This window comes from Fukomys damarensis, unplaced genomic scaffold (assembly GCF_012274545.1).
Source record: "Fukomys damarensis isolate Sample0158 unplaced genomic scaffold, DMR_v1.0_HiC HiC_scaffold_18, whole genome shotgun sequence".
Taxonomy (NCBI): Eukaryota; Metazoa; Chordata; class Mammalia; order Rodentia; family Bathyergidae; genus Fukomys; species Fukomys damarensis.
The window spans coordinates 54,772,194-54,792,701 of NW_022900930.1; the positions used below are offsets into that span (position 1 = coordinate 54,772,194).

The window sequence follows — 20,508 nt, forward strand, 5'->3', positions numbered from 1 at the left end:
ATATCTTACTTTTGTTTTTTTGTTTTTGTTTTTTTTTGAGACAGGGTTTCACTATGTAGTTGAGAAGGTCATGGGACTCACTATGTAACCCAGGCTGGTCTCGAACTCACAGAGATCCTCCTGCCTCAGCCTCCTGAGTGCTGGGATTACAGGCGTGCACCACCATGCCCGGCAGCATATTTTACTTTTGCAACGAATTTAAAATAAAATTTGATTTTTGAAATTAAAAAATATAAAATTCTATTTGGAACTTAGACTTCCTAAATATTCACATCAGTATCACTGATGCCACAGTGCCAGAAATAATGAAAAAGAAATAACCAAAATGCTATTAGACAAGAAAAAGAAATAAAAGGAATAAAGATAGGAAAGGAAGAAGTTAAATTGCCATTATTTGCAGATGATATGATACTCTATATAGAATACCACAAAAACTCTGCCAAAAGACTTCTAGACTTAATAACCAGATTCAGTAGAATAGCTCGATATATGGTTAACAATGAAAAATCAGTAACCTTCCTGTATACAAACAACAGACTCACCGAGAGAGAAAATGAGGAAATAATTCCTTTCACAATAGCATAAAAAAAAAAAGGAAAAAGAAAAGAAGAAGAAATATATAGGAATCAATCTCACCAAAGAAGTAAAACAGCTCTACTTTGAAAACTACAGCACACTAAAAAAAGAGATCAAAGAAGATGTCAGAATATGGAAAAAGATATCCCTTGTTCCTGGGTAGGAAGAACCAATATAGTGAAAATGGCCAAACTTCCAAAAGTGCTATATAGATTCAAGACAATCCCAATTGAAATCCCAAGAGCATATTTCACAGAACTAGATAAAACAATTCAAAAATTCATTTGAAACCAGCAATTCTAGCAATTCTAGACAACAAAGACAAGTCAGGGGGTATCACAACCCTCAACCTGAAACTATGCTACAAAGCCACTGAGATAAAAACAGCATGGCACTGGCAAAGAAACAGACCTGTGGATCAGTAGAACAGATTACAGATGCAGAAACAACTCCAGACACACTCAGCCATCACATCTTTGACAAAGGAGCCAAACATCCTCACCACAGGAAATGGTCTCTTTAATAAATGGTTCTGGAAAAACTGGATTTCAACTTGTCAAAGATTAAAATTAGACCCATATCTTTGTGTGTGTGTGTGTGCGGGGGTGTACCAGGGGTCTAACTCAGGACATTGCATCTGCAAGGCAGGTGTGGTGCCGCTGAGTTAAATCCCAGCCTGAAACCTCTATCTTACACCAGGCACTAAACTAAAATTGAAACAGATAAAAGATCTAAATATTAAAACAGAAGCACTAAACCAGATGGAAGAGAGGCTAGGTAGAACTCTTGAAGACACTGGCACAGGAAAAGACTTTATGAACAAATCCTCAGTCACACGTGAACTAGCATAATCAACATGTGGGATCTCACCTTATTAAAAAGTTTCTGCCCAGAAAGAGAAACCACCAACAGAGTGAAGAGACAACCTACAATGTGGGAAAAGAATTTTATCAGCTGTTCCTCAAACAAGGGACTACTATCTAGAATATATAAAGAACTTTAAAAAATCAGATCCTCCCAAAATTAAAGACCCAATCCAAAAAATGGGCATCTAAAATGAAAAGACATTTCTCAAATGAAGAAATAGAAGCAGCAAATAAATATATGAAAAAATGTTCAGCATCACTGGTCATTCAAGAGATGCAGGTGAAAACAACACTGAAATTCCATCTCACTCCAGAAAGAATGGCTGCTATCAAGAAATCAGCAGGCCGGGCATGGTGGTGCATGCCTGTAATCCCAGCACTCGGGAGGCTGAGGCAGGAGGATCGCTGTGAGTCCGAGACCAGCCTGGGCTACATAGTGAGTTCCAGGTCAGTCTCAACTACATGACACAAAAAAAAAAAAAAAAAAAAAAAAAAAAAAAAAAAAAAAAAAAAAAAAAATCAGCCAATAACAAATGCTGGCAGGACTGTAAGGAGAAAGGAGCCTTTCTCCACTGTTGGTGGGAGTGTATTCTGGTGCAACCACTATGGAAATCAGTGTGGAGATTCCTCAAAGAGCTACGATCCAGGTCCCATTTGACCCAGCTATTCGCCTGCTGGGTAATTCCAAAAGAATTAGAAGCATTATACCTCAGCACTCACTGGTCACTGTGAGGGTCTTAATAAAAAAGAGCTGTTGGCACAGAACATGCGATGTGTCTGGGGAAAATTAATGAAGACCTGAGATAGTTAACAGAGGTGAAAATTTAAAATCTATTGAATTATAATGAGCTCAATGGCCTCAGATTTCCTGGTGAACTGTGTAGGGAGCAAAAACTCAGAATAAGTGTAAGAGGAGGAAGCAATGCCCATAAAGAGGGTAGCACTTGACCCACAGAGCACAGAAGATGGCCAACAAGTGTCTGAGTTATCTGTCTACTGAATGACCCAATAGGCGCCTGTGTGAACAGGGCAGGCAAAGAGCGAGTCAGTGGGCCCTGGTATACGATGGTAGGATCTTTCTGTTGCTTCTTATGGCTTCTATCTCCACAACCCACTCCTCCAAAGCCTCAGGCACTCATAGGTGGGGCTTCCTGGAGGTAGCTGGGTTATAGGTGTATGGTAGCAGATTATGGGTGTGATAAACACATTAGTCCACTGATTGGCTTAGCATAGTCCTGGATGATGGGGTTACTAAAGAGGGAAGCTCCACCCTGGGTGGGCGGAGCACCAATTAATAAGCTTGTACCCCTGGATACAACATAAAGGGAAATAAGACAGGCTCACTGCTTCATGCCTCCTGCTTCCCTTGCTATGCACTATTTCTCCTCCGCTATTCCCCTCTGCCATGCCACCCTGCCTTGGAGCCAGCCAACCATGTATAGCAATCTCTCACACTGTGATCTTTCCTCCTTTAATGTGTGGGTGTCAGGTATTTTGTCCCAGCAGAGAAAATGACTGTGACTAAGACATTGCTCCTGTGTTGGTTGATACAGGGTGGGAACCAGATTAAATCATATGAAAAAAAGACTGGGATGGAAGTAGCATACTGACAAGAGTGCCATTGAAACAAGGGATCATGGACTAGTAGCTGGCAAAAAAGAGATGTGAAAGGAGACTTTCATAGAGTGGGAAAATCAAGTCAGCAGATGAAGTGATTGTCGGGAAACTTGGACTGAGGTGATCGTGTATAAGACTGTCATGCCTGAACTCACTGAAGGGCATGCCAAGATGGTGAAGAGAAGAAAATCATAGGAACAAAGAGGACAGCACCAAGGTCAGTGGCCTTGGTGGTCACGGTGGCCAATGGAACCACATAGCAGTGGCTGTGCTGGAGTGAAGAAAAAAGGCCATGATTCTCCAAAAGCCCTGACATCTGGGTAAGTGACTATGCCACTGGTTACCTATGTAGAGCAGGAGCTGAGAACCTCACTGTCTCTTACTTACTCTGGGATGCACGGTGTTTTGCTGTTCATTTAAAATGAGCACATGTTAATTTGTAATTGACAGCAAACATAAATCTGGGGAAGAGACAATAGCAAAATAAAGCCAGAGACAGGAGTTTACAGTTTAAAAGAAATCATTAATTAAAAAAGCAATAACATGGTTGCCTAGCATATGCAGTGCAAAACTCTGGGTTCAATCCTAGCATAGAGGAAAAAAAAAGCATCAGCAATAAATATTGCCTGAAGCAGTATTTGCTGAGTGTCACATTGGAACAACTACTTATATCACTTATATTTTTCTTTGTAGTCACACACACAATGCACATATATACATGGTAGGTCATCTGGGTTTTACTGAAACCTGTAACAAGACTCCACAGCACCTGCAGTGAGACACATCTGACAAGTCTCACCAACTCACCAGACACAGAATGGCCGGTGGCCAGTTCTTGTCATCTATGAATTCTGACCCCTCAGCGCTGCCAGAGACCATGTCCACATTCTCAGGCAGGAATCAACAGCATAGTTTCTTCTGTCTTTGCCCTTGAAAAAGCCACAATTCAAAAATTTTTATAGAACACAGTTATATCAGGACTAGAACTAAAGCTAATTCTGGAGGGGCCCTAAATTGATAGCAACCCCTGTGCTTACACCCACAGAGAGCCAAGTACACAAAATAAGCCTTGAAAATAGAGTGTTTAATGAGATTTTAAACAAAAATACGGTGGTAAGGAGTTAATGAACCAATGTGAAAGAAAACCCCCCAGGATCCAAGTGACACACATGGCTGAGCACAGGCCTCCCAAGGCTTGACTTCACAGGGGCAACAAGGGACCTCTGCATATCCTCAGCCATACCTGGTATCTCACAGGACAGGGAGGCAATCCAACAGACAATGCCTAGATGCTCTTCTTCACAGCTTTCCTCAACACAAATGTGTAAGCTCTCCCATCCAATGTGAACTGTGGGTGGTGCATGGCTGTAATCCCAGCCCCAAGCTGGGGGCAAGAGGCTCTCTCAAAAATCAAAAACCAGAAACAAACAAAAAACAAAAAGACCCATAAACTGTGGCAGCAACACTGTGATGGAGAGGTCAAGCCCTGCTATTTACCTGGCACAACTTTTCTGCAGCCACAACTTCTGTGCCCTTAGTCCTTGGCACGGCCCTTCTTGTTCATCCAGTCATTGTGTTGCCCTATTGCTTGCCCTGACCCTCTGCTGCTAGCTGCATACACGCTCAGTGCCTTGCAACTGCTGGCCATTTCCACTGGATCTGGGCTGGCTGTTCCCTCCTCCTTTGTACGCATCCAAAGAATTTGAGTAAGGAGCCTTAGAGGGATGTGAGGTGAACTTTGAGCATCATGCGGTACTCTGCTGAAAGACACTTTGTAAGTTCCAATGATAACACATCTTCAACGAAGAACTAAGTATTCAGAAGAGGGTTTAACATCTGCTGCATCCTCACTGGCTTTGGTGGTATCATGATGTTGAATGAATGTGCAATTTCTCACCTATTTTTTCTGAACTTTCAATTCTAAAATTAAGTGAATTTAAACAAGAGGACACTAATAAAGTTCTATTTTCATGCATGTTTACAAAAAAAGATTGACATAGAATCTCGGTCACCTACTCTATTTTTACTATGGTAATTGCTCTAACTTTAGAAAGCCCACTCCAAATAAAAGAATTGGAAGTGCTGTTTCTCAAAGATATGTGGAGGAAGATAAGGCTATTTTATTGAAACATTTAGAATGGTGGCTGTAGGTCTGGAGATGTAACTCAATGGCAGAAAATCCACCTAGACCTGGGTTCAATCCCCAGTAACAGAACATAGAAATGATGGCTACACGTGGTTTTATTTTATCAATTCTAGGTTCAAAGTTAAGCAGCTTTTCCTCCTGGGAAGGAAGCAATCACTGGACAACTGTTGTGGTCTTGGCTGGGTAGCCCTCTCCACAGATCCTGATATGAAGACAGAGGAGAAAGGCAGAGTGAGAAAGAGAAGGTTTCAACTTTCGAGGCAAATGGAGACAGAAGAGAGCTGGCAAATCCTTCACTTGCCCCATGAGGGCAGTGTGACTGCTATGTAATACCTTCTGTTCTACTGAAGACATGTGGACCTTTTTCACTGAGCAGAGAGGGGTCTGCTGGCATGCTCTTTCTAAGGACTTGTACAGAAGTTTGAAGGGGATAAGATAGTGGGTATTCAGAGAAGGGGGATATAGTGCTCACTTCGGAAGCACATATACAGAGAAGGGGGACATGGGCTGGAGCCACTGAAACACCAGGACTGGGTTCTTCGATTCCACGTGTACGTGGGCAGAAAATCAGTTCTCATACATTTGAACATATTTGGGATGATAGCAAAAAAATACACAAGAAATAGCAGTAAAATTATCTTTTGATTTCAGCTTCTTAAAAACCTATTTCTTCATCCTAAACTATGACTTCAGGAATCTCCACACTTTATAGTGGCTATCTGGAATAACAAGAGATACCTGACATTTTTATCTATACTTTAAATCAACTTTAAACTTAAGTAATGTGCTATAAAAATGTAAAATAATTAAATAAGACAACACTCACCTAGAAAATTCAAAACTGCATAACATAATTATCTAATACCAACAGTATTACCGACTTCAAACAAATTTTACAATATGAATATTAAATATAACTCAGAAAGTCAAAAAAGAGACAAAATATACTCAAGAAATAATATGTGCTATTTTCACTATAACAGAAATGTAAAATTAATTTCTGCTTCAAAAACTGCAAAAACTAGTCTCTGGACTAGACTTGTCAGAAAAACGGATGGCCCAACACACGCAGAGCTGCTAAGAATGCAAATGACAAATAAAAACATTCAGTAAAATCCATGACTAGTACCATGATACTCCAGAGGATGAGGCTCAAGACTGTCCTAAGCCTCCACTTTCTCGGCTCCCACTGAGCATGGATTGCCAGTAACCATACCACAGCTGTCTGCCCTGCTTCAGTGTTTGTGCAGTCTTAGGTTTTTAGCTAGTCACATGGCCATGCAAAAGACAGACCACTATGCCAGCCTGCTTAAGGCCAGTGCTCCAGTCAATGCAGCGAAGACACACCAGATGTGTGTAACTTGTGGGTCATATTATCTCATCCATGCCCCCAGCTGGAATGCAGATGAGGTGGGTGACACATCCCCTCTGAAATTGCAGATGAGGCTGCACTCTCAGGATGGCAAAATAACATGACAGAACATCACTCAGTTCCTGATGTTACCAATCAACGTCACCACACTGACTCACACATTTAGGTCTTTTGTTTAGTGTAAGCCACTATCACTATGTCCTTGACATATGCTAACAAAACAGTATATTTTAATCTCCTCAGGTTCCTCGGCTATCCTGTGGGGTTAAACATAATTCTTAACTCCCAGATTACTGTAAGTATCAGTCAATCCACCAGGCTCATCTGGAATAACTCACTTCATACACTGCACATTCTCATGGGCAATTCTAAAATTGCAAGTTATGGAGTTCTGTAGGGACCTGACCATAAATGTCAGGCTGGTGAGTTCTGCTGGCTGTGACTTACAGGTCACGAGTGACAGTGCACTGGCTGTTCTCTCTCTCAAGCTCCTGACTAAAGGCGTCACATCTTTTCCAGCCATCTTCGGTTTTAATCCAACTCCAACCTGGAGATCTCCAGTCCTGCCCCAGAAATGGCATTGTTCTCCTACAAAAAAGGTAATTTGCATTAAAAATATATATGTAAAAATTAACAAAAGATTCCTTTCATTAAGAGCATTTTTTCATTGATTTTAAAAAAATTTCCTACTTAACACTGTGTTATCTGCTCACCATTAATGTTGGCTAACAATGGATGGTGAGACAGTGCTGATGACACAGTACTTTTGTCACAACAAAGTGATAAAATGGGATGAGTACTCAAGATACCATGTATCAGGACAGCTTACCAGAGCTGACATCTAAACTTCTGCCTAAAGAGCAAGCAAGAGTCACAGAGTCATTCTGAAGAGTGCATTCGATGCTACAGATCCTAGGCAACATATCTGGAAATGCACTTATATTTACCAGCACTAGGTAAGTCACATGGGACAGGGCTTACCAGGAGGAAGTGGCCATGAGAAGGGAGAAGACATGATGACCAGATAAGGCAGAGGAGTCAGGCTCTATTCTGAGATCAATGAGAGGACCAAGAGACTGAAAGGTTAAGAGCTTTGATCAGACTTGAGCTTTACAAGGAACTCAGGCTTGCACTGAGGAGAACAGAGAGCTAGAGACAGGCACTGGAGGCTACTGAGTGGTGACTTTCAGCGGGAGGGACACTGGGAGGTGGAGCAGACCGCACTCTGGGATGGGCTGGCTTTATGGAGAAGGGCATCCAGATTCTTACTGCAAAAGGTTTAACAGGCTTGTGCAAGGGGTGAGGGGTAGAAGTTGATTTCCATTTTGGACATGCTATTGTTTGATATACTAAAATCCAGTTATGGAAATTATGACATAAAAATGATGCTACAAAGTGGTCATGGTGACATGTGCCTGTCATCCCAGCTACTTGGGAGGCTGAAGCAGGAAGGTCTTGAGGCCAGCCTGGTAAACTTAGGGATACCCTGTCAAAAATAATGCTGGGGATGAAGCTCAGTAGTAGAGTGCTTGAGGTGCATTCATGAGGCACGGAATATAATCTGCAGTGATGAAAAAAAAGAAAAAACAAAAAAGATGCAGTAGATATTATACCCTCATGAAACTTATTTACAATTTGATAAGACTGAGACCTCAGATACTAGCTCTTCCCACTGACTGGAATTCTGTTTCTCTTAGGTCAGTGATTTGCAACTGATAAAATACATTGACATCAGTCTGGAAATCTTTAAACATACAAGTACATAGCCCTATCCCAGACCAATTAAAAATCAGTTAATTGGGAGTGAGGGCTAACACTGCAGATTCAAATGCCCCCTCCCACAAAGCCTTCTCTGACCACCCTGTGCAAATGCTCCCTTCTGCTGTCTGGATCCTCAACCCACACTGATGAGTTATCTAGTGTGTGCATCATAACAAGGGCTATCTGGAATAATTTGTTTTTACCCTCTGTTCTCCTCCAAGAAAATACAACAACTTGTCCAGTTCTATATCCCAGTTAACTTGAACAAAGCCAAGTACCCATTTATTTATTGAATGAATGAATGACTGCACAGGTCCCATGGCTCAGAAAACAAAGGCTAGAAAGTAATACAAGAAAACACCAGTATTAAGAGCAATCACAAGAATGGGGATTTAGCTCACAAGTTCCGGCACCTGCCTTGCAAGCCCAAGGGCCTGAGTTCAATCCCCAGTACAAAAAAAAAAATCCATGGCTCAGAAAACAAAGGCTAGAAAGTAATACAAGAAAACACCAGTATTAAGAGCAATCACAAGAATGGGGATTTAGCTCACAAGTTCCGGCACCTGCCTTGCAAGCCCAAGGGCCTGAGTTCAATCCCCAGTAAAAAAAAAAAAAAAAGAGCAACCACGAAATCAAAATAATCTGAGTATGCAGCAGGCCAAAGAAAGACCCTAAGGAACACCAACCAATCAGGGCAAAGTTGGTGAAGACAAGCAAAGAAAGGGAAGTTGGAAAGGAGGAATGGGAGGTACAACAGATGAGGGCAAGCAGATGGAGATAAGCCAGGAGAGACAACTGGAAAGGCAGGGAGAGTAGGTAGACGGAAATCAAGAGAAGAATATTTAAAGAATGCAATGATCAACATAAGAGAATCCAAACATGTTAGAAGTTGAAAAAACAGACGTTGTTTGAGTTGAGCTAGGGAAAAGCAGCAGAAAACTTGCTCAAAAATAGTTTTGGTGGAGCAATGTTTTATGACTTGCATGTCCGAAGTGTACCTGGAATGGCTGGTGTACAGCTCAGTGGTACAGCTGGCCTAGCCTTCATGAGGTCCTGGGTTCAATCCCTAGCACTGCAAAACAACAAAAGCACACACACACAAAGAAGAACTGAGGTGTCTCATGGTACAGAGTATAGTATCAGAGTACTTAAGAAATTCAAGAGTCTATATCTCAAGTGTCTAAGTGCCACCAATTATTATTTTGGAATATTTTTATTCCAAAATAAATATATTTAAGTAAAAATAATATTTTTAATTAATAAAAACGAGGCTATCAAGTGGTCATTAACACTATCTTTGAAGAGTCCAAAATGATTCAGAAAAAAACTATACAGACTTCAACATGGCTCAATACCAGATCTCAGTTCCTACACCAGTATGCAAAACATACACTGAAGTAATTTTCTTTACATCTAGAAGGTCTCATAACCTTGTTAAACTAATTTGTGCTCAGAACATTTTTTTCAGGCACATGTCTTTAAATTCTTGCTCTAAAAGATACTTTAAAAATGAACTTTATAGCTTAGCACATTGTGGTGAGTCTTGGCTTATAGACCTACTTCACAGATAGAGACCACTGCAAAATGTGAAGACCACTGCCCATGCCCAGACAATCCATGATTCTCAACAACATTCATATGTAAGCCACAAAACACTCCCACAAGAGAAGCAGGAGGAGACAATGCCTGCTTCCCATGCAACTGCAGTCTCATCAGATACACGTTACAGAAACATGGTTGTAGGGACTGTCTGCCTACGGGGAATGGAGAAGGGGACATTCTCAGAGACCTCCGCAGTGGGTCCTGGTCTCCTATGAGGCAACACAACACGAAACCAATAGGAATGAAGAAAGAAATGAAACTTAGAAAGCTGGGTCTTGAGGCTGAGCAGTGCTGGGTAACAAAGACAAAGGCTCCCGAGGACATTCAGTATTTATTGATTACAAGTATGAGAAGAAAGTGAGAGCAGGGTATGCTTTGGATACATCTAGTAATACACGGTGTCAAACGCCTGGTATGGTGGCGCCAAGCAAGGCTGTAAGGGAGGAGACACTGCTTATCTTGCTTGGATAGAACAAACAGGTACTGGGACTGGGTGCAATTAACCAGCAACCCATTGGGTCAGTGAGAAGCCATAAATCAGGAAAGGATTTTAATTGGGGTCATGCTGACCTCAGCTGCATGTAACTCAGCAGTTGACACTTCAGTCTGATACTTCACAGACCAGGTCTTAGGTCTCTGTGGCAGCCATTGGGAGAGGAGCCATACTCAGTCCATCATCTGACATGACTGTGAGTCACATGGGGAGACACTATGCCTCCCAATTTAGTATACTTATCTCCTGGCTTCAAAATTGATCTTGACAGTATTGATGCAAAATAAAGAGCCACTGTGGCATTTCTAATAATATAACCAATTTATTTTTGCAACTCTATACATACTTGTAAACTTGGTGGGAAATATAGTCTAGTCTGAATTTTTTGTTTTTGTTTTTTGGATTGGCAGGAGTGAAATGTAAAGAATGGATCATGGAACTAGAATAAGCTCATGCCCCAGGTGTCTCAAAAGAGAAGAACAGATCTGTTCCTCTGTAGAAGTGTATATTTCACAGATTTGTCGTGGTATGCTCTTAGAATCACACTGAGTTTTATTTTAAAGTATAATGTGTAGAGTTCATGAACTAAGAGACAGACTCTAGAAGTTGATTTATGTAAAAACAATAAAAGGGGTGAAATTTAGTGATAAAGTGTTGGCCTAGCATGTGTGAGACCCTGGGTTCAATTAAAAAAAGAGAGAGAAGATGCAATTTAAAAGCCCTTTCGAAATTTTTTACTATGTAAATTTTAGTTTATTTAATTTAATTTTATCAGTGCATGTTTGTAGTATATATTTACATTCCTTTTGTGGAGTTGGTACTTGTACATAACATATTCTAATTCCCTTTTTTTTTAACATCCTTCATCCCTTTCTTCCCTCCTCCTTCACTCTCAAAGGGGAAGGGGATCCATTTTTAGAAAACACTTCCATTCTGAGCATCCGATTTTGCAAATAAGAAAACAATGTTACTAAATACACAGAATGATAACCCACTACTTTTTAAAGAAATTTATATACTCAGCCTGAAGACATGAATTGCTAGAACTTTAATTCACTTTACTCAAGTTTGTCTTAGGAATTTACAAGCACAAAAAACTAGAAATTACTGTACTCTTGAAAATATGCAGGAGCAACTATTCAAAGGGAATACTCAGTTGTCACATAGCTTATGTAATTTGTATCTGCATAAGCATGTTTTATATTAATTTATGTCAGAGAGAATATGGAGCTGAATTATTTCAAATCGCTCTTAGCTTACAGTTTATATGATAGGGCATGAAGGTGGAGTACTGCAGGAGAACAAGACTTTTATGAAGTTCATTTCCTGGTGAACACTCTTGCAATAAAACATTCTGAACCAGAGCCAGGGATTTAGCTCAGTGGTTCCGCTGCCTTGTGCCTTGTGCCTCACAAGCACAAGGACCCGAGTTTGATCCCTGGTACCAAAAAACAAAACAAAAAACAACCATTCTGAACCAAACAAGAAATGTCTTTTCTTCAACTACCATACTTTTTCTTAATGAGAATAGGCAAATATTTACTAGAACATAGTATAAGGTAGACAGTACTCTAAACAATTCACACATATGATCTCATTTGGTCCTCATAGTACCTTATAAGGTAGGATACTCTCAGTTTAAAAGTTTAATCTCTATATTAAAGATAAGGACACCGAGGCAAAGAGTTTGGTGGAATGAGAATATGTGGATGCTTTTAACCACTATGTTTACAACAGCAATACCTGAAAATACTTTTAAAACTGATGTTAGATTGGAAAATAAAATAAAACATACCATAAAATCACAAGGTTATTTAAAAAAAAAAACTATATGTTACCAATATGTTCTGTAAAGCAAGGATTGATCTAAATATAAAAGCACTAAAACAAGAAACACAAGATAGGAATCCAATCTCTAATACATTTAAAAAGGCTACATATGTATTGCTATTTGTTGTTAAGTCAGATAAAAAAGAAGCGGAATAACCAGTATTTAACCGCAGTTAGTTAAAACGGTCTTCAAAAAAAAAATACATGTTGTGTTGAGTATATAAAGCAAGAGCTACATATAGTATAAAAAGATATACTTTATAATGAAAATAGCAAGGCAGCTTCAAATTCAGAGAAAAATGTTGGTATAGGAATTTATTTCTTCTTTATTCTTTTTCAATATGAATTTTGAGATAATAACTTTCATTGTTCTCGGATAAGAAACAGTGATTGATCTTCAATTTGGTAAGCATCTGATTTTGCTTTATTGCTCTTTTTTTCTTGTAATATTTCCAAACAAAGACAAATAATTCAGGATCAAATAGTTTATAAGTGTGGGCAAATTTGATCCCGAAAGGACATCAAAAAATTGTAAACTGCAAGTTGTACGTCAGAAATGGGATTTACACCAAGAAAGCTTGAGAGATAATTACAGATATTTCACAGAAGGACAGGGGGAAATGTATCACGAAAGAGTAAGGAAAAACAAGTCTTTCTGATCAGGGTTGTAAGCTAAGGATTTAATGCTGGCAAGAAAAGAGCTTTAGGGAGAAGATGGTTCTCTAGATTCCTCAGTTGAGCTCAAAATGGGTGTGCATAAACCCAGGGGTGGAGATGGAATTCAACTGGAAAGGTCAAAATGGGCTTACTATTAGGGGAACATGCAAAATCCTCAAGGGTCACCAGCGAGAACAGGGGAGACTGTAGAGAAGCAGCAGACAAGCACTTGGTGGCCTGCAGGAGTGGGGTCTCGCTCAGGCAGAAGCCCCAGGCCAAGGGCGGGGAGAGTAGACCCTCAGGAAGAGACCTGGGCAGGGTGCAGGCGCCTGGAGGGGGCGGGGGGTCGAGAGGGAGACGGACAAGCCAGGGCCCGCGGAGACCCCACCGCTGTACAGGAGGATGGGCAAGGGAAGGCCAGGTGCACGGATGCGGAGGGGTCGAGATCTCAGGCTCAGCGGGAACGGCCTGGGGGGCTCACCCCTCCGGAACCCCCTTCTCCTCCCGCAGACCTCACGCCCCGCCCCACCCGGAGACCCGAGGCCCCCTCACCACTTCACGCACCCGTGGCCGCCTCCTCTCCCGGAGCCGCCGCGGACCCCTCCTCACCTGTGGAACCCGCCTGAAACACAACGACCTGGGCGTAGCAGACGGCGTCGCAAAGGCAATATTGCCGGAAGTCGTTCGCCGCCGCCCGGGCCCCTGACAAGCCCCTCCCTCTGCTGCACTGATTGGCCGGTGCGGAGCCGCGAGGCGTGTTGCTACCCGGTCTCCTTGGCCGCGGTGTGCGCATGCGCAGTAAACGCGGCGTTGGGGCGCCATTGGTGGGTGTCCCTGCGACCGGCCTTTCAGGGTTGGGGACTGCTAAGTTGGCCAGCGCCTGGAGGACGCGTCCGCAGCCCTGTCAACGACCAGGGTGGTGTCGGCCGCGGGACACCAGCCCAGAGCCTGCTGTCCGCTGATCCTAAATTGTAGGGCTTTCTAGGAACGCCCTAGAGGAGCTGTGTCCGTGCTTGATGGAAGGGTTTTTCAACTGGGAAGTGGGCGCGACCCCGCGCGGCTGAGCACAGCCCCTGAAGGAGGTGCGCCCCGGGTAGACTTGCGGCGGGGCGGTAGCTGCCCAACCCTGCGAGCGGGCGGGTTCCCACCTGGAGTGCCCTGAGTTCACAGGACTTGGCATTTGCAGTGCCTGGAACAGTGTCTCGTGTAGTAAGAGATGTGTACAAATGTTAATTTTAGTATTTTTCTCTTTTACGACGAGAGCTTTTATGTTTGGAACACATCAAGAAGGTATTCGTATTAAGAAAAAACATTTGTAAATTATTTCTGGTGTACTTAATAGTGTCTCTACTACAGACTTTTTTGGGTCACTTTTAATTTTAATAAAATAGATAATTTCATATTATATAGAGTGCATTCCATTTACTGTTGATAAAATTTTATAAAGATGAGTACCTGATTGGAAATTAATCCATTAAAATGTGATTTCTACAGGTACGGAGTTCATATCCATCACCCCTCATTCTTTGAAAAATGTAAAAAAATACAGAGAAATACAAAAAATAAAACAAGATATTCATATACTACCCTCCACAATTAGCCAATATCTTCATATACTTAATTGTAGTTTTGTTTTGTTTGTTGTTGTTGTTGTCTGTATTTTTGACACAGGGCCTCACTATGTAGTTGAGATTGATCTGGAACTCACTGTGTAGCCCAGGCTGGTCTCAAATTCAGAGTGATCCTCCTGCCTCAGCCTCTGGAGTGCTGGGATTACAGGTGTGCGACACCACGCCCGGCTTAACTGTAGTTTTTAAGAGAAATAGATGTTTATACAAACAGCTGAAGCCTGCACTCGTTCCTTTCCCTTTCCACTCTTCACTGGCCCCTGCTAGTAAGAGTCCAGACTCATTTGCTCACACATCAGTATCCATTACCAATATAAAGTTTTGAACTTCATGAAGCAAACTTTAATTCAAATTTACAAAACAAGTCATTATACTATGTACATCATTTTGCAATTCGATTTTTCCCTCTCAACATTGTTTAGCTTTTTCTATTAATACATGTGGATCTCATCTGTTGCATTTTTACAGATGCATGTATAGTATTCCATTGTAAGAATTTTCCATTTTGTCCTGGATGGGTATTTAAATTGCTTCCAATATCTGATTACTAAAATTCAAGACACTAATTTCCTGGTATATACATCCTGAGAATACATATAAGTAGAACTGTGTATTTTTAAAAAAATTGTTAAAGGGAGTAGTTTCCCTACTCCCAATGTGATAACCATTGTAGTATACAAGCTTTTCATATTTCTGTCAGTCCCTGTGGATTTTTACTTTTGTGCATAATTCATGGTCTATTCTTACTTCTCAGCAAGCAAATTACTTCCAAATATTTTCTAAAAGCCTTATTATTTCCTCAACCACTAATACCATCTCTTTCATGTTTCAAATTGTAATTAATATTTTGGTCTTATCTGGAATCTCTTCTGTTCTGCTAAGTCATTATTACAAAGGCTTCTTATTTGTAAATGACCATATACAGATATTCCTCGTTTAATGAGCTACTTGTTTAATGACTGTTAAAAATTACCACCAAGACACTCAGTTTGGACTTAATACCTACCTCTTAGACTTTTTTTTTGTTACCATTCTGTACATCTTGTTTATAGAGCCTCAGGTTTTTTTGTACCTTGTTCATACAGTCTTGTAATTTTTGCTGATTGTATGTAGTTTTGTGTTGTTATACATTACAGTACTGCATGTAAGAGTTATGCAAATAAGAGTCATCAAGTTGGAGTTTTCCTTTGACCATTTCTTTTTGTTCTCAATAGTGTAGTGTACATACTATAAGTGATTCTTCATTTAATGACCAGTTAATGACCTAGTCACAGGACTTCAACTCTGTCATTAAATGATGAATTTCTGCATCTGCTTTTGTCTCTAATTCTTACACCTTATTTATTTATTTATTAACTGTACTGATGAAAACCTCCAGATTTATGCTGAGAGCAACAACAGGCCTCTATTTTCTATTCCCAATTTTAGGGAAATGCATCTAAAGTTATAGTGTTACTTTTGTTGTGTTTGCGGGGGGGGGGCAGCACAGGTTTTTCATCATACCAACATCTCTGTCTTCAATAAGCATTGTTGGTGTCCTGTAAGTTTTTAAGCATTTATCGTAGTTTACCTCGCTGGTGTTGCCTTGCTTCAAAATAACTATTCTGATGCACTCTGAGATGCAAATTCTACATGCATATTTTTTTCAATTAGAACTTATTTTTAATGAGTATGAATTTTCTGGTGTGTAACAGGGTGTGACTTCTGAAAAGGCTGAAAGCTTTCCCACATTTTCTACACGAATAAGGTTTCTTACCTGTGTGTATTCTCAAACGCAGAGCTACAGCTGAGAATTGGAAGAAAGCTTTCCCATAACACAATCATAGGGTTTCTCACATGTTGGCTTCTTACTTGGACAGTGAGCAACGAGTGCTGAGAGAAGGCTTTTCCACATACTTTGCATTCATAAGCCTTATCACCTGAATAAATCCTCACAAGCACAGTGAGAGATGTTGAGAGAAGGCTTTTCTACACTCATTACATTCATAGTTTCTTTTACAGGAACTATTTGATGCTTTATAAGGTACTTCTGGACAAATGCTGTTTCATATTCATCACATTTAAAGGGTTTCTCTCCAATATAAATTTTCTCATGGTCAGTAAGATTTGATTTGCTGTTAAAGATTTTCCACACTCCTTATATACAAGGGGCTTCTCTCCCATGTGAGTTTTGTGGTGTCCGATGAGATTTGACTTCTGAATGAAAACTTTCCCATAGTCTGAACTCAAAAGGTCTCTCTCCATTTGAATTTTCTGATGAATAAGAAGGGTTTCTTTCAGGCTAAAAGATTTTCCACAAGCACTACATTCAAAAAGCTTCTCTTCAGTATGGGTGTTCTGAAGTTTAATGACAAGCTGCTTTGGCTAAAGGCTTTCCCACATGTTAAATTTAAAAGTCTCTGGCATGAAAATGCTAGGTAAAACCAGTGAAATTAAAGCAGATTTCTCAACAGAAACTTTAAAGGCCAATAGAGACTACAGTGAAGTATGTCAAAGCTTAAAAACAAACAACTTACAACACAGATTACTATATCCTGCAAAACTTTCAAAATAGATGGGGAAATAAGGACATCCCATGACAGAGAACAGCTTTACATGTACAACAAACTACAACTCTAAAAAGTATTCAAGAATATCCTAGACAGATAAAGCTACAAATTCAGATGGAATGTATACATTAAATAAATTAAATGGTTCTGTGAAGGAAAAATAAAGGCGTCATTAACTGAAAAAATAGAATAAATTAATTCCTATAAGAACAATGTAAATGGCCTCAACTCCCCCAATTAAAAGACACAGATTTGGGCTGGGGATATGGCTCAGTGGTTCTGCTACCTGAATCGCAAGCTCAAGGTCCAGAGTTTGATTCCTGGTACAAAAACAAAAAACAAAAAAAGGACAGATATGCAGAATGGATTAAAAAGCAGAATTCAAGTGTGTTGCATTGGAGAAACTCATTTAATCCAAAAAGAAATTCAGAGACTAAAAAATCAAAGAATGAAAATAATATTTTATGCACCAGCACTCTGAAAGGAAGTGGGGGTTGCAACTTTACCCTCAAAGTAAACTTCAAGCTAAAACTGATCAGAAGAGGCAAAGGTCACTACATACTAATGAAGAGAATAATTCAATAGAAAGAGGTAACACTTGTATATATACACGCACCAAATATTGAAGCACTTAACTTCATAAAATAAATACTGCTGAACACAAAAAATGAAATAAAGGGCTGGGAATTTAGCTCAGTTTTGCTGCTGCTTGCCTTGCAAGTGCACCCCCCCAAAAAAAACCAACAAAGTCATAGTGGGTCACCTGAAAGCCCCACTTTCACGTAGAACAACGAAAGAAAAAAATCAACTAAGAAATATCAGAGTTGAACCACACTTTTGAACAAATGGATTTAATAGCTATCTACAGAGTGTTCTACCCTACCATAGAAGAAAACACATTCAACTCAGCAGCACATGGAACTTTCCCAAAATAGATCACACACTAGTCCACAGAGACTAAATACATACAAAAGAATTGAATTCACCCAATGTATACTATCAGACCGTCGTGCATTAGAACTAAGAATCATATAATAAACCACAGAAGAGAGTTATTAAAATACTCCTGAGCAATCAATGGGTCACTGAAGAAATCAAGGAAGAAATTAAACAATTTCTGGAATCAAACAATACCAGAACAACAGCATCTCTGAACCTTTCCAAACTCTTTCCACAAGCTAGACCCAGAGGCTTCTGAACCACATGGTCAGGTATAGTCACAGCAATGACCCCACTTCTCTGGTACCAAGGTCTGTCAGAACGAATATTGTCAAAATGGGCATACCTCCAAAACCAATATACAGATTTAACACAATCCCAATCAAAATACCTATAGCATTCCTCAGAGAACTAGAAAAAAAAATCTTCAAATTCATGTGGAATCAGAAGAGACCAAGAACAACAAAAGCAATCCTGGGCAATAACAGCAATGTGGAGACATCAAAATCCTACATTTGAAGTTATATTCCCAAGTTACAGTGGTTAAAAACACCATGCTATTGGCAAAACAAAACAAAAAGAAAAAAAAAAAACAGATATGTGGCTCAATGAAATGGAATGAAAGGTGCATAAACAGCCCCAGACACATTTGGGTACCTGATCTTTGACAAAGTAGCCAACAACATATAGTGGAGGAAAGATAGCCTCTTTAGCAAGAGGTGCTGGAAAACCAGGAAATGAAAGACCTCTAGAATGAAAAGCTGCAGTAATCTGAAAAAGATTGAAGAGGACACTGGCAAGAGGAGTGATATTCCCTGTTCCTAGATAGTCAGAACCATTATTGTCAAATGGCTATCTTAATTAGTTTGATCTTGCTGGGACATTTGAAACCAAAAGTTAAAGCAGAAAAGGTTGATTTAGCTCACAGTTTGTAGAGGTTACAGTCTATAATTGGCTGGCTCCAAGACAGGGTGGTGTGACACACAGGCATGCAGAGGAGAAACAGTTCATGGTGGACAGAAGGAACAAAAGAAGCAAGGGATGAGCACAGTTCTTCCTTTCCCTTATGTCTTATCTGTTAGGCTTGATCTGGTCATGAAATGGTTAATAAGTATCTGCTTAATTCCAAGCTACAGTTTAACAGATACAAAAATCTCAGCCGTCAGAAAAACATGCAGCAGAGCTGTCTCAGAGCAGATAGAAAACAGCATGGGAAGTCACAGGAAAGACCACAAATGGAGCATAACACATCTCCCCTGCCTTGACCTCTGCATGGACCCAGACCACAGATATTTGTTCCTACCCCTATATGTGACAGACATGCCAGACCTCTTTTCCAATGCCCTAAGTAACTTCCTGCCTTTTCTTTCTTTGGGACTGACAGCCTCTTGCTTCCCCTTAGTCCATCTGTTCCCAGGTGAATAAAGTATGTGCCTCTTTGCTTTCCACTAAACTGCTCTGGTATTCTTGTTCCCAGTTAGAAAACAAGTGATCAGAGAGAACATATTTCAAGTAGAGTTGCTGGATGGGTTGTTTTTCTTCCCTGGAGATACCACAGGACACCAGGTACAGAACTAAAGCAACCGGGGCTGAGGATTTAGCCCAGTGGTTCCACCACCCGCCTTGTAAGCACAAGGGCCCGAGTTCAACACCTGGTACCAAAACCAAAACGAAACTAAAATAAACATGGCTCAAAGATATAAATATTAAAATAGAAACTACTAGAAGATAAGATAGATAAAACTCTTGAAGTCATAGCTGTAGGCAAGGTCTTTCTGAACAGAACCCCAATCACACAAGAAATAATACCAAGAGTCAACTAATGGGATCATATCAAAGCTGTACAGCAAAGGAAACAACAGAGTGAAGAGACAGCTTACAGAACGGGACAAAACTTTGGCCAGCTACACCTCAGACAGAGAACTAATATCTAGAATATATAAAGAACTAAAAAATTAGAGACCCAAGATAAAAGACCCAATCAAAAAAATGGGCAACTGAAATTAACAGTCACCTCTCAAAATAAGAAATACAAATAAATGTCCAGTAAATACATGAGAAATTGTTCAACTGGTCATTAGAGAAAAGCAAATTAAAACAAAACTGAGATTTTATCTTATTCCAGAAAGAATGTCAATCTTTAAGAAATTTAATAATGAATGCTGGTGATGATGTGGTGAAAAATGAGCCACATTATTGGTGGGTGTGTAAACTAGCATGACTGTGGAAATCAGTGCTGAGATTATTTAAAAAACTATAAAGAGAAATTCCTTATGACTCAGCTATTCCCTTCTGAATATCTTGTCATGAAAGTTAAAGACATCACATTATAGCTCTCATTCTCCTCCCTTTTTCCATTTTTAGATTTTTCTCCCCCATCTTAACATTTTTAGTTCATGTTTGCAATACATAATAATTGTATTTACTTTGCTAGTTGGTACAAATATATATGTCTTAAATCACTTTATGTCC

At 40.1% G+C, this 20,508-nt stretch overlaps 1 protein-coding gene across 3 annotated transcripts in view; it reads right to left on the reverse strand.

The window, feature by feature from the left end:
- Fbxo25 (F-box protein 25) overlaps positions 1 to 13,632 on the reverse strand; it is a 45,287-nt gene extending 31,655 nt beyond the window's left edge. For 2 of the 3 annotated variants that reach the window (XM_010620352.3, XM_010620350.3), the window contains exons 1-2: positions 13,530 to 13,632; positions 7,025 to 7,165 (exon numbers count right to left, since the gene is read on the reverse strand). In XM_010620352.3, the coding sequence (XP_010618654.1) occupies positions 7,025 to 7,158 (134 nt within the window). In that variant the 5' untranslated portion in view covers positions 7,159 to 7,165; positions 13,530 to 13,632. Of the gene's footprint in view, positions 1 to 7,024; positions 7,166 to 13,484 lie in introns of all 3 variants that reach the window. The other variant, XM_010620351.3, reaches the window with a different exon arrangement.
- Positions 13,633 to 20,508: the final 6,876 nt, after the last annotated feature.